At 45.0% G+C, this 15,351-nt stretch overlaps 1 protein-coding gene across 3 annotated transcripts in view; it reads right to left on the reverse strand.

The window, feature by feature from the left end:
• Positions 1 to 11,345: 11,345 nt before the first annotated feature.
• LOC128694216 (uncharacterized) overlaps positions 11,346 to 15,351 on the reverse strand; it is a 32,175-nt gene continuing 28,169 nt past the window's right edge. For all 3 annotated transcript variants that reach the window (XM_070082120.1, XM_070082118.1, XM_070082119.1), the window contains one exon: positions 11,346 to 12,073. In XM_070082120.1, the coding sequence (XP_069938221.1) occupies positions 12,039 to 12,073 (35 nt within the window). In that variant the 3' untranslated portion in view covers positions 11,346 to 12,038. The remainder of the gene's footprint in view (positions 12,074 to 15,351) is intronic.

Consider the following 15,351-nt stretch of genomic DNA (forward strand, 5'->3'; position numbering starts at 1 on the left):
GCATCAGGGATCAAAAAGGAGGGAAAACTCCTTGCAATGGCTCAACGGGGAAGAAGCACCAAGGCAAACGAACCCTTGATGGATGGGGTTTCAGAGAGAGTAGGGGGAAACCCTGAAAAAAATCTGGTCCCCAAAACGAGTTCGAAAAAACGAGGCTGAATGGGGCGAAAGTTAGACGATCAGTCCCAAGAAAGATGAGCAAGGGTTTTAAGGTTTGCCTGCTTGACAAGTTTCCCTTCAGGGGTTGGGGTTTTCCCGGATAACCTCGGTAAAAGAGAAGGCCTAAAAACCTGCCGTATCAGTGGGGAAAGGGGGAAAAATACAAAGGATGATCGGAATGACAGGGGCCCTAGTGAAAGTAATCTGGTGATTTTTGGTACTTAAAAATTTAAACCCATGCGTTGGAAGGGAAACACGGTCAGGGATGCTGGAAAAACTGCAATGAGATGCCTCAGCGCCTGCACATGTAGAACATCCACAGGTGATGAAAAAATATTGGGGGGAAGAACAGGGGTCAAATCATTTATGAAGGGGAAAAAAGGTTGTGTTTGGAAAATCCCAGGGACATCTTCCGGTTAAGGTGGGGAAAGAACATTATTGACTAAGGGGAAATTTTTCCAGTTAAAAGTTTTAAGGGAAAGGGGAGGGTGGTTGCCCTCGAGGCCGGAGGGGGTCCAAAATATTATACCTCCGTTTTTAAAAGCCTCAAGGTCAAAAACTTGGAAATAACTGAGTGGTTATTGAAGGCATTCGAAATGTACCGCGTAAAAGGGGTAAAGGTAAAACGGTTTTACAAAAAAGCCATACTAAATGGAAAACTGTTTTGGTCTCAAATCCCACTTTAAAACGCAAAGAGACGTCATCATTTGCAAACTGCATAGTAAAATGGAAATAGTGGGGCATCATGCCCTGCCCGGTTTGGGAAAGGAGAACAATGGCGATTTCACAGCTGAAAACCCGGCCCAAATAATTTTGGGAAGAGGTAAGAGGATCAAGGGCTGCCCGGGAAATTTTTAACATAGCTAAATTTTCGCCGGGCCCACCCAGACCAAAGCTGAAGCGTTGCCCCCAGTTCTTGAAGGGAAAAAGGCACATTATACTTTTTTTTCCGAGGAAGAAAATCCGGGGACCTCTGCGATTTTAAGAAAGAACGAGGAAAGGGGGGCCCCCCGGGAATTTTAACCGTTTTAAACAAGTTAAATGGCCCAGAGGGTTTGCTATATCAAACCAGCGCCCGGAGAACAGAGGGGGTCAGGAGGTTTCCACCAACCCCCACTTTTTAGACTGCACTCATAGAAGGCAGAGGTGAGGGGAACAGTCTCCCCAGCAAGGGAAGCTTTACGGAGACAGGGGGCCTGCGTTTTGCAAAATCGAAAAGTTCTCAGCAGTTCTATTTTTGGGACCTGCCCGCAGGCGAAAACGACTCCCGAGACAACAGGAGACCACCACCCCCTTCTGGAATGCCCCAAGTTTGGGGATGAATGAAAGTGGGGAAAACGGGCGCGGAAGAGGTGTAGGATTTACAAGGGAGGAAAAAAGGAAACCCCACAAACAGTGAGTTTGGTAAAGATCCCAATTTCCCCAATAAATTTTTTGGAGGGCTACTAAAAAGGGGGGAATAGGAAGGAGAAGAAAGAATGTTTGGGAAAATGATTTTGTTGGAAAGAACAGACCAGGGGGTTTGTGCAGGGAAAGGGAAAAGGGAATGATAATCGAGCAAAAAAGTAAAAAGGGATCAAAATGGGTGGGGCCCATTTAAAATGGAGGGGGGGGGAGGCGAAAAACTCTAACTGGGTGCCCGTGAGTCAAATGAGACCCCCCCGAGGAAATGGTGGGGGTAAAATCACCAAGTAACAGAAGGGGGGGGTAAGGATGAAACGAAAGGTAAAAATCTGGAGAAAATCCGAAGGAGAGAGATAAAAGAACATAAAACCACCTTTTTAGTGGGCTGCAGTGTAATGCAAGGATGGACAAATAGTTTACAGTTGGAATATCATAAGAAGTGGCACTTCATTAAAAGGGCCCCTCAGAAAGGGGTCCAAAAAATAAAAAAAATTTAGCCTGAGAAAGGGGGAAAAGCAGGGTACTTTTGGTTCTTGTAAGGGACCCAGGGGGCCTGGGAAAACAACATCTGAAGCTCACCCGAACCCCGAGGGGGGATATTCCATTAAATAGGCCCGGAAGAAAAAAAATACCAGGGAACCATGGGAAAAGGGACCCAAACTGAGGGGTTAGAAAAAATCAACGGGGGTGGATAAAAAGCTAAAAAGCAAGGGAACCCGGCATTTAAAAATGGGGGTTTTAAGATGGGGGGAGAGGGAAAAGGAGAAAAGGGGGGAATCAGCCATTAATTTAGTCTCGCAAAATTTCTGAAAAGGCTTCAAGTGTTTCTGAAATTTAAAGATGTATGGGGGGCCATATTGGAGATAGAAGGGGGGGAGAAAAATTTGGGGCAGTTGACTGTACCAAAGTAGAGGAGGAAGAGGGGGGACTGGGGATGAAGGGGGGTGGGACAGAAGAGGGAAACTGGGAGGGGGGGCAGAAGGGAGAAACTTGGGGGGGGCGGGGGGGAAGGCAAGCGGGAGGGGGAATCTCCACACTTTAATAAGAGAGGGGAAGAACTAGGCCCAGAGACTGGGAAAAGGAAAGGGGGGGTGGAAGAAGGGAAGGGAAGGGGAAAGAAGATTTGGCAATGGTTTTTGGGCTTTTAGGTGAGGGGGGATTGGTTTAAGGGCGTAAGGGCTTTCGTGGGGCTTTTTGGAAGGGCAAGATGTGAGAACGACAGTTGTATGGGGGGTAGAGCCAAGGACAAAAGGGTTAGATTCCGGAGTGGGTTTGGGGGGGGGTAAAAAAGGAGGCTGGAAGAGGGGCCCCGAGGGGGATGTTTTTAAACACGAATAAGAAACACGGGGTCTCCCTTGGGCGGAGAGAAACTGCCATAGCATAGGGGGGACCTTTCCTCTTTGAGGCAACGGGTTTCATCATTTAAATAGACCCAACGGCTGGAGGGGGGAGCTTTTACAATTAAAAAATGGAGGGTGACAGCACCACAGACTGCATTCGGCCAGATCTGCAATTTTTGGGTAAAAAGCCGAACTACACTTTTGCGGGGTAGGGATCATTTTTAACTTGTAACCCCATGTCCCGGATATATACAGAGGGCGGAGTTCTGGGGTCAAAAGAAAGGGACATTGCAAGGGTAACGCCCCCGGGGAGGAAGGGGGCATAATTCTACTGTGAGGATTGGGGGATCCTGGGGTTCCCGCTGTTCAAAAAGTCAGCCCATGATGGAAATTTTTTTTAGACTAAGATGGGGGGGGAAAGACAGTACCATAAAAAATTAAGAAAAAAGGTTTTTTAATAGTGATAGTAGTAAACTATTCAAAGGGAGAAAGATCATGAGCTTGGGGAGCATTCTGACAGGGGGATGGGCCGGGCCCTTGAGGCATGAAATGAAATGCTCTAAAAATGCGCGGGCGCTTTATCTATGGTGAAAGGTAGGAAAAAAAAAGTCGGTTTAAAATAAAAATTTATCCATTGTGTGGGGAAAATGGGGGGAGGGAGGTGGCCCGGTGCCTTTTCCGAGTAGAATGGGGAAAAGGGAAACCAGGGGTTGATGTTTGGGATTTAGAGTAGGGGCCGGGGGTGGTCCGGAAATGGCGACCAAAAATTGCCGCCGGGGAGGCGGGAAACAAGTCAAAAGGGGAGTTCAGACAACCGGAGCACAAATTCCAAGGGTGAGAAACAGCACCCCCGAGGTACAGGGGGACAAGGGCCAAGAGTGGTCTAAAAAAAGGCAGGCAGAATAAAAGGTATCGAAGGGGTCCGGGGGAGTGGGTTATGGGTTTCTCCAGGTTGTTACCTTTGCTTTTGTTTTTTAAAAAAAAAAAGAAAGAAAAAAAATAAGAATAAAAAAAGGGGGGGGGGGAATAGTTCCCGGAGGAAGAAAGGGGGAAATCTCCCTCCCCAAAAGACCCCCAGCACCGAGAGCGAGATGCAGCGGGAATCCAACCCCCCCCATGCCAGTAAACCACAACCGGGGAAACAACCCCCACGCCGAGCCACCCCGGGGAAAGAGAGGGGGCGGATATCCGCCCGCATACTCCCTTTACCACCCCGCCAAAATGGGTTCAGGATACCCAGTCCCGGGGAACCCGCTCCCGGGAGGGGATCGGGCATCCCCCGGCTCCCGACCACGGGAACCACCCCCCGCCCAAAAACCTCAACGGAAGGGGTGGACCCATCCCTTTCCCCCACCTAGGAATCGCGCCTGTGGGAAAACCCCAAACCAAAAAAGAGGAAGGGCAAAGGGGGGGGGGGGAGGAGGAGAAAGGTAAAGGGGGATGGGGGGGGGGGGATTGGGGGAGGTTGGGCTGAGGAAGGAGACCAAGGCTGATTCCTCAGACCCAAAAGACTTTTACCCCCGGGCCCCCTTTAAGAGGCATCTACCTTAGTTTATTCAACAGGTTTGTTTAGTTTTTTTGGGCGGCATGTCAAGGGCCCTACATCAGTTTAGGGAATTTACAAACGAAAAAAGGGATGTATTTTAAAAGTGATCTAACAAACACAATTGTCACCCGAATACATCCCCCTCCTCCCTCCCCTGCCCCTCCCCCTCTCTTTCCCCTTCTTTTTAAAGGGTTTTAAAAAATGGGTTAAGGTTTAACTTTTTTTACAAAAAGGGTTTACTTTTACGCTCACTGGAAAATCTTTTTGTTATGGACATACAAATGTGGGAAAGGGTGAAGGTGGGAAAAATCTGTGGGGCCCGAATTTTATTTGATCAAATACTTTATTTCATTGATATTTGTTTTGATTTATATCCTAGAATAAATGATTTTGGGATGAAGTATGTTGGAGAAGGGGTGAAAAAAGTAAAGGTTTTTCTGACCATTTTTGTGGAAGGCTACTTTTTGCGTTTCAGAGGGGAGCAATGTTAATTGACAAACGGGCCTTTTATTTTATAATAAAAAAAGGCTGCCACAGGGGCATACACCTGGGAGTAGGGAAGGGGAGGGTATTGGGGCAAAAGGGGAGGAAGGATGATCATGGTTACAGAAACAGGGAAGGGGGATGTAGGGGGTGGGGGTACAAAATTGAGGTAAAAAGGGGCGGGAAATCAAATTTTGAAGCGTTGTAGTCAAAAGTCAATGGGGTGCCCGGATGAAAGGTGGGCCCATGCAGAAGGAAGGAAAAAGGGGGGTAAGAGCACACTTTAAACGGGCGGTCGTGATAAAGTGGCAGCCCAACAGAATATGGCTGACTGAAAATGGAGTTTGGACTCAAGAGAGGGCAGGGCGCCCCCATGAATATCCATGGTAAGCAAGGCCAAGGGAAAGGGGGAGAGAGAGTCTCCCAACCTAACTGGTGATAAAAAGCGCCGAACCCCTACCGGGTTTAATAGATTGAAGTTTGTTACCTATAGCCCAACGTTTTCAACGGATGAAGGTAAGATTTCAGCAAAAATGCCCAGTGGAATATTAAGAAACTGGTAGATCATGTACTGCGACCGCGCAGAGTTTTCGCCGTTCATTCCCCTGTAAAAGAAGGACCCAACAAAAACAATATTTTTTGTTGTAAAGATGCGCGAAAGAAAGTTGATAGGAGGACTAAGGGGGGCAGGTGTATAAAATTTTCGTAAACCCTTTAAAGACTGGGAGTTTGAAAACCACAAATGATGCAGGCATAGATGAAAATGGGTAAGTGCTGCAAGGATGGATAAATTCAGCAGTAAAAATACTCCAAGATATAAAAGCCTATTTAATGTCTGGAAAAACTACTGAACCTTTTTCCCAAAAAGATTTTTGGGCCCTCTGTGTACACAGCAAGGGAGAGATTTAGAGGAAAGTGGTCAGAAAAAGCGGGGAAACACCATAGACAGTTGGGCTGAGCAAGGGAGAGAAAGAACAGACTCGAAAGGGTGGGAATTCCCAGGGGGGTAGGGAAAAAATGAGATGCCCTAAAAAGGGGGTTTTAAAAGAAGACAAGGCAATGAAGGGAAAGAAAGGGGCAGAGTAAAAGGGGGGGCGAAAAATAAAAAAATGTCTACTAATATCAGACCATTCTATAAATGGAAGGATTGGGGATCATGAAGCGAATAGTAGGAAGGAATGGGCATCACGGCTGGATAAGGGTGGGAAAGTTCGCTTCGATGAGGTTTTAAAGGGGGGAAAACACCGGGATAAAGAATCCCGGATGAATGGGATAAGGCAGAAGTAGCGGAGATGCCCTGAATAGATCGGTCACCATAATCAAGTTTTTGTAAAAAGAGGTGGAATGTGGGGGAGGGGTTCAAGACTCCCCCTGAAAAATGAAAGTGTTTGAAGGTTGTAAAAGGCACATTATACTGTTCTTCTCTGAGAGAAGAAAAGTCCAAGGGTGCTAACTCTCTGGCAGACTTTGAGGAAAGAAACGAGGGGCATAGATGGAGCCTCTGAGAAATACGGACCAGATGATTGCCAATTTCATTGGCAACATCTAGTGGGTTTGCTATATCAACACCGGCAACCCGCAGAACAGGAGCCGGGTCAGGAGAATATTTACCACTCAGTTTTCATACTTTTTTCCAGACTGCACTCATAGAGGAAGCAGAGGTGATGGTGGAGACATAATCTCGCCAGCAAGTGCGTTTAGCATCACGGATGACACGGCGAGCGATCGCACGCTTCTGCTTAAAATCAAGAAGTCTCTCCGTGGTTCTATTGTACCGGTACCTGCCCCATGCAGCGCGTTTCAAACGTACTGCACGAGCACAAGCAGGAGACCACCAAGGCACGCATTTCTGAGAATGCCTGCCCGAAGTTTGGGGTATAGAATGAGAAGCTGCTGTTAAAACGGAGGACGAGAAGAGGTGTAAAAGCTCATCAATGGAGGACGAAGAAGGAACCTCACTAAAAACATTTAGTTGTGAGTAAAGGTTCCAATTTGCCTGATCAAATTGCCAGTGTGGGATACGAAGAGGTGGTGAATATGAAGGGGAAGTAAGAATGATTGGGAAATGATCGCTGTCATGTAAATCCGGGAGAAAAGACCAGGTGAAGTCTAATGCGGCGGAGGAAGAGCAGACTGAGAGATCGATGCAAGAGAGTGTGTGAGTCCGAGGATCAAAATGGGTGTGAGTACCTGTGTTTAAAACATGGAGGGGGTGGGTGGCAAGAAAAGCCTCTAACTGAATGCCACGGGAATCACAGTGAGCCCCCACCCCCCCCAGAGGAAATGATGGGCATTAAAATCGCCAAGTAACAGAATCGGTGGTGGTAATGACGAAACAAGAAAGGCAATATCCGGAATAGATAATGCCCGAGAAGGAGAGAGATATAAAGAACAGAGCGTATACCACCTATGCAAGTGGATACGGGCTGCTGTGTAATGCAGCGAAGTACGAACAAATAGCTGATGGTATGGAATATCAGTGCGTAGAAGAAGGGCACTTTCATTAAAGGTCCCATCAGGAAAAGGATCTGAAGAATACAATAAATTATAGCCTGAGATGGGAGAGATAACAGCAGAGTGTAATTTTGGTTCCTGTAAGCAAACACCAACAGGGGAAAACTGGGAGAGTAACATCTGAAGCTCACCCCGATTACCCCTGAGGCCGCGTATATTCCACTGTAAATAGGCCATGATTGGCAATGATAAAGATACTTGAAATCTGCAGGTAAGGGTTCCTACGGACTAGAGGGGTTAGAAAAGTCCACATGCGGAGGCAGCGGAAAACGTTCAAGCAGCGAAGGAACGGTGCGCTGTGAAGAAAGGAGTTGCATAGATGGAGGAGAGGAGAGAGAAGGAACAGAGGGTGGATCAGTGTCCATTGATGGTTTGGTCTCTGCAATATATTCAGAGATTGCTTCAAGTGTTTCGGAATTCAGAGACGTCATATGGGAGACAATATTGGAGATGGTAGGGGAGGATGAGTAAAGATTGGAACTGTAATGGACTGTACCAAGGTAGGGGGGGGGGCGAAAGGGTGGAGGGAACTGGAGAAGAAGCGTGGAAGGGGACAGAAGAGGCAGAAACCTGGGAGGTGGCAAAAGAGGAAGAAACTTGGGAGGGAACAGGGGAGGTAGGTATAGTACGAGGAGGAGGGTGAACCTCTACACTTGTAACAGAGCCAGTGAGAGGGGAAGAACCCGGTACAGAGACAGGGAAGGTAAAATGAGGAGGTGGAAGAAGGGAAAGAGGGGTTAAAGGACCTTTTTTTGACTTCTGAGAAGTAGAGGGACGATTGGGAGGAGGCGTCGTACGAGGTCTCGTCGATACTGAGGCTTGTGAGGGAGAACACGAAGAAGCGAGAACAGACTGAGGCGTTGAAGTAGGGACGTCTGAGCCTAGGACAGCAAAAGAATTAGATACAGGAGTGACTATGGGAGAGGTAACCACAGAGGAGGTTGCAGAAGATGGGACCCCAGAAGTGGGGGGACGTTTTGAAACACGGGAATAAGAAACACGAGGTAGTCTCCCTTGGAGGCGGAAATGAGAAACTGCCATGGCATAAGGGAGACCTTCTGCCTCTTTGAGATAATGGATTTCCCGCTCATTTAAGTAGACTTGGCAATGGCGAGAGTACGAAGGGTGAGCCTCATGACAATTAAGGCAAGAGGGAGGTCGATTGCAAGACGTATTAGAATGGTCATCGGCACCACAGACTGGGCATTCGGCTATGGATCTGCAATATTTTGCTGGATGGCCAAATCGCCAGCAATTTCTACACTGTTGCGGTGTAGGGATCACCTTTCGAACTTGTAACCAATGTCCTGCTACATAAACTGAGGATGGGAGTTCACGGCTGTCAAAAGTTAAACGAGTCACATTGCTAGGGTATCGTCTCCGCCCACAGGCAGGAAGAACATAAGTGTCTACCTTGAGGATTGGGAGATCTTGGAGTTCCAGCTGTTCAAGAATGTCATTGCCACATGTCTGGAAATTTTGTTGAACTATGGTATGGGGCAGAATGACGGTACCACTACAAGAATTGAGGGAATGATGTTTTTCAATAGTGACAGGAACAGTATCTATATGAGAAAGAAGAGAAAGATCATGAGCTTGGGTAGCATTCTGTACAGTGATGATGCATGTACTGCTCTTAAGAGCATGAAAAGAAATATCTTTACCAACATGGCATAGGAGTGCCTTGCCAATACTGTGGTCGGAAAGATAGGCGGTAGAGGAAGTCGGTCGTAAAGTGAAGAATTTAGTCTATTGTGCAGTCTGAAACTGAGCGTGGAAAGGGAGTGCAGGACGTGTCGATCTTTTCTGAGAAGAACGAGAAGGTGGAGAAGTATCAGCAGGTAATTGTCGTTGGCGTTTAGGCGTGGGACCAGAGTTGGTCCGACGTGGAATGGGCCGGCGATTCGAAAATTGCCGCACCGTAGAGGGAGAGGCCGGAAGCATAGTCAAAGGAGAGCGGAGGTCAGATAAATCAAAGGAGTCAGTCGAGACCTCAGTACCTGAAGCGGGTGAGGAAACAGCACCGGCAAGAGGTACAGAGGCATGAGGAGTGTCCGAAGAGTGGTCCAAAGACGAGGCGGGGTCAGAACGGGGTGCGGTATCAAGAAGGGGCCTGGGGGTACCAGGTTCATGGATTGGGTTCTCCATGGTTAGGTTACTTCTTTCTTTTTGTTTTTAAGAAAAAAAAAGAAAGAAAAGAAAATAAAAATAAAAAAAGAATAAAAAAAAGGGGGGACCGGGGAGGGATAGTTCCTAGGAGGAATGAAAGGGCCAGAAATCTCCCTCCGCACCCAAGAAGACCTCAGCACCGCAAGTAGCGTAAATGCAGCATGGAACCCGTGCCATACCCTACCCATCATGCCAGTAAACCAGCAATCCGGGATAGCAACCTCACATCTGCCGAGCTACCTTGGTGGCCAAAAGAGAGGGCGGCCGGATATCCGCCACAAAGCATACCTCCTTCGGCCACCACCCCCGGAATCCGAAAGGTGGCTTCCAGAGATACACCTGTGGCCCGAAAGACACCCAAAGCCACTCTCCAGGATACCGGAGAGGGATCGGGACATCCCCAGGTGATCCAGATTCCACGGCAAACTACGCCACCGCCAAGAACCTCAACGGAATGGGATGGACCCCGGTACCCTTTCCCCTACCTAGGAACTAGCGCGCCTGTGGGAAAAATCCCAAAGGCCAAAAAGAGGAAGGGCAAAAGGGAGGGGTGGGGAGGGAGAGAAGGAAAGGGAAAAGGGGAGCATGGGATAGGGAAGGGGGGATTGGGGGGTAATTAGGTTCAGTCTGAGGAAGGAGACCGACAGGTCTAATTCCTCAGACCAAGAGCCTCTTCACCATGCTAAGGAGCCCCCCTTGAAGAGGCACATCTTGATAAAGCCAGTGTGTCACAAACACATCTTGATAAAGCCAGTGTGTCACAAACACATCTTGATAAAGCCACAGTGTCACAAACACATCTTGATAAAGTCAGTGTGTGAAACATAGTCAATAAAGGATCACTTTATATTTTGTGTCTGTTTTTCCATATTGCTCTACTTTGTCCTTTGGATGTATGGAAGTTTGTCATGGGATTCTCTCTGCAGTTTGCAATGATGATTATTGTAGTTTTATAATAAATGTTTTGGGTGTTGTAATCTTCCTGACATATCAACATCACTGTTATATACAAACCTCATAATTAATATTATATAATATTGATATTAAAATCTCTGGGCCCACTAGATCCACACTAACCAAACTAAAGTACAGTGGTACCTCGGGATACGGAGCTCAAAACTCGAACAATTATGCAAGTGTATTTATGTAAGTGCTTTTGTAAGTGTATTTTTGGGGGTCTGAAATGGATTAATCTAATTTACGTTATTCCTCATGGGAACAAATTCGTTCAGTATCGGCACTCGAACAGCCTTCTGGAACAAACTAATTTCGTATCCCAAGGTACCACTGTACTGTACTATATTGTACATGTCTATGCCATTACTATAACTTGTAAATGATAAATGTATAGGTAATCCTGGCTTTATGCATCATTGTTCCATGCCTAAGACAACCGTACCACACTGCTACACCAGCATCTAAGCATAAGAAAAGAATTTTTCCTTTGAAAGTCATGCATGTCATAAGAGGCTACTAAAATGCCAGCAGCAAGGGGCTAGTAACCCCTTCTCCTGTATACACACTAAATATAAAAAAAAAGACTTTTGTTTTTCTTTTTAGGTCACCCTGCCTCAGTGGGATATGGCTGGCACATTGAAAAAACTTCTGAAAATTATGAGACCTTTACTCACTCTGCCTGAGGTATCCCAGCAAGTGAGCCCATCTCCTGTATTATCCCAGTGCTTAACAGAATAGGGAATGGCATAAGAGGGTACAAATAAAAATGGGAACTATGGCTATAGTTTACTTAATAACATAAAGAGCAAGAATACAACATATCCTGACAGAAAATTACATAATATAACAATTGACCTATGAGACTTATTACCAGGGGAAGGATAGATGATATCAGTAACACAGACTTGTACTCACTCTTAATTCACCGACCACCTGACCCGAGATTCGCAATGCGTGGTCCACTACACACACGGCTGTCCAGGGCTCCCGCTCACCGGACCTGTCGCCAACCTCTCTCTCTCTAGCTGTTTCCTTGAGCTTACATGATCTTTAAAGCACCCCCTTCCCCATAAGGCGTAGACCACGTGTTACAGCCTGACACCAGTTCAAGAACTTAGTTAAGCCGAGAGGCATGTCTAACAATTATTTGTCAAGGCAAGGTGTGTGACACTTTACTGGAGTTATGTCTCCTTTAGTGACCTCACAAGCACTACATCACAAAATGGCACTGATTGTACAATGCTGTTGTATAATCCTGAATTATGAGAAAGGCAAAAGAATGCTGTTATTCATTACCTATATGAATTCAGAGATATTCAGTGTCATGTTGATGCCTTGTAAAGCTTAATATATGGAAGATCCTCATCCTACACATTTATAAACATTATTAATACACATTATCATGCACACAACTGTGTGGCTAAATAAATACATCATTGATTATCCAGCAATTGGTCATCTGCCATTCAGAACTGTGTGGCAGTCTTTTTAATACAGACACCTGAAAAATAATACAGAAAAAGAATATATATGTTTTTTTTACATATCGGTCGTCTCTCACCATGAAGGGGCAATGAAATAAAAGAGGAAACACATTCACCATCATTCATTCAATAGCAGTCTTGTCAGAAGGAATGCAACATCACAGTTAATGTGACCCTTTGAACTGTAACATCCTCACCCATGCATCCCTCAGAGTGCACCCATTCTTCAGGTAGGTACTCACTTCCTACCTCCAGAACTGTAACATCCTCACCCATGCTTCAGAGTGCAGGTACTCTACTTCCCACCTCCAGAACTGTAACATCCTCACCCATGCTTCAGAGTGCAGGTACTGTACTTCCCACCTCCAGGACTGTAACATCCTCACCCATCCTTCAAAGTGCAGGTACTGTACTTCCCACCTCCAGAACTGTAACATCCTCACTCATCCTTCAGAGTGCAGGTACTATACTTCCCACCTCCAGGACTCCAAGTCCCACTAACCAGGTTCTCTGAATCCCCTGATTAATCCTACTTTGCAAACACACTAACAACACCAGAACATCAAAAAAAAAATGATTAAACTATCATGTTTTTGACTCTAGTTCAACCCCAGCCAAGGATGCTGCATAATCGAAGATCTATTCATTTGATCTTATATACAAACCATCTAGCAGACAATAACATTTGCCTGTTTGATGTGAGGACAAGGGAACAGTGGCTACAGTACTCCAGAGATGAACATCCTAGCCAGGAAAATTGTTACATTTATGGAAAATGCTGAATCTGTAGAGATCATCTGAGTATAACCAAGCCAGGTGGTGTATAGCCCAGCCAGGTGTTTTATAGCTCAGCCAGGTGTTGCACAACCAAGCCAGATATTGCATAAGCAAACCAGGTATTGCATAAGCAAACCAGGTATTGCATAACCAAGCCAGGTGTTGCATAACCAAGCCAGGTGTTGTATAACTCCTACAGCATTTACAAATACAGTGGAACCTCTTCTTGCGAGCGTGTCCACATGCGAGTTTTTCCAAATACAAGCAGTCAATGGGTCGATTTTTTGCTTCCATACGTGAGCAAAATTTCCATAAGCGAGCAGACCTCAGACAGGTTCCTTGACATTGGTGAGGGGCTTTTGCTCTTGATCTCGGGAATTGTATCTCATTTCTTTGTTGGACTATCTTATTGAAACTTGGGCAATGTATGATGGAAAGATGCTTCTTAACATACACCAAAAATGAAAGAAATCTAAGCATAAATAATGGAGTTCACTTCTCAGCAATTAGCCATCCCTTAGCGGTATATTCGTATGGTTTTTATGGTTGTATTCTCGTTTTTTTTTTTTTGGTCTCATTTGATAGAATGGAAGATATATTACAGAAATAGATATGATTTTGATTGCTTTTACAATGAAAAGTACCTTGAAATTGAGCTCAGCATAGGAGAAATGGCCCATTGCTTGGCTATGTTTAAGAGTAAACAAATTATGTCACTGTCCATTCCAATATGCAGTCGTGGATGGGTTGACATTATTTATACAATTATTGCAATAAGAAATAACAGTAAATCTTATATTTTTTGTGTGAATAAAAATTACTAATTATTTATATAATAATAATAATAATAATGATATGTATAATAATAATAATAATAATGATATGTATAATAATAATAATATGTATAATAATAATAATACTGTAATAGTATAATACAATAATAATACTAATATAATATGTATAATAATAATACATTTAGGTAGTAGGTTGGTAGACAGCAACCATCCAGGGGGGTACTACCGTCCTGCCAAGTGAGTGTGAAACGAAAGCCTGTAATTGTTTTACATGATGGTAGGATTGCTGGTGTCTTTTGTCTGTCTCATAAATATGCAAGATTACAGGTACGTCTTGCTACTTCTACTTACACTTAGGTCACACTACACACACATGTACAAGCATATATATACACACACACACCCCTCTGGGTTTTCTGCTATTTTCTTTCTAGTTCTTGTTCTTGTTTATTTCCTCTTATCTCCATGGGGAAGTGGAACAGAATTCTTCCTCCGTAAGCCATGCGTGTTGTAAGAGGCAACTAACATGCCAGGGGCAAGGGGCTAGTAACCCCTTCTCATGTATATATTACTAAATGTAAAAGGAGAAACTTTCGTTTTTCCTTTTGGGCCACCCTGCCTCGGTGGGATACGGCCGGTGTGTTGAAAGAAAGAAAGAAAGAATAATACATACTCAACCCCTGCCAATTTGGATTCAGGAAAAATAAAAGCACTAACGATGCAATTGTAAAAATGCTAGATCTGCTTTGCACAGCATTGGAAAATAAGGAATATCTGCTAGGAATTTTTATTGACCTAAGAAAAGCGTTTGACACAGTAGACCACGGCATCCTATTCCACAAACTTGACTATTATGGTATAAGAGGCCATGTGCTTGCATATTTCAAATCCTACCTTACTAATAGTTATCAGTATGTCACTATTAAAGACACAGCCTCATCAACACGGCCACTTGATACTGGAGTTCCGCAGGGAAGTGTCCTTGGTCCCCTGTTCTTCCTCATTTACATTGATCTTCCAAACGTATCCCAACACCTGAAACCCATTCTCTTTGCTGACGACACGACTTACGTCATCTCCCACCCTAATCTTGCCACCCTCAACACCATTATCAACAAGGAGCTGCTCAAAATTCTGACTTGGATGACAGCCAATAAACTTACACTTAACACTGACAAAACCTACTACATTATGTTTGGTAGCAGAGCAGGTGTTGTGCAACTTAACATTAAGATCGACAACACTCTAATTGCCATACATAATGAGGGCAAATTCCTAGGTCTATACCTCGACAACAACCTAAATTTCAGCACCCATATCCAAAACATAACAAAAAAAGTATCCAAAACGGTGGGGATCCTCTCCAAGATACGATATTACGTGCCATAAACTGCCCTTCTCACACTATACCATTCACTCATTTATCCATACCTCACCTATGCTATTTGTGCTTGGGGATCAACTGCAGCAACACATCTAAAGCCAATAATAACCCAACAAAAAGCCACAGTAAGAATAATCACTAAATCCCATCCCTGGCAACCCCCCCCCCCACTCTTCATAGATCTAAACTTACTCCCCCTGTTCAGAACATCCACACTTACTACTGTGCAATCTACATCTACAGGACCTTAAATTCCAATATTAACCTTGACCTAAAATGCTTTCTTGATAGTTGTGACAGGACCCACAGGCACAACACCAGACACAAACATCTCTATGAC

This window comes from Cherax quadricarinatus, chromosome 7 (genome assembly GCF_038502225.1).
Source record: "Cherax quadricarinatus isolate ZL_2023a chromosome 7, ASM3850222v1, whole genome shotgun sequence".
Taxonomy (NCBI): Eukaryota; Metazoa; Arthropoda; class Malacostraca; order Decapoda; family Parastacidae; genus Cherax; species Cherax quadricarinatus.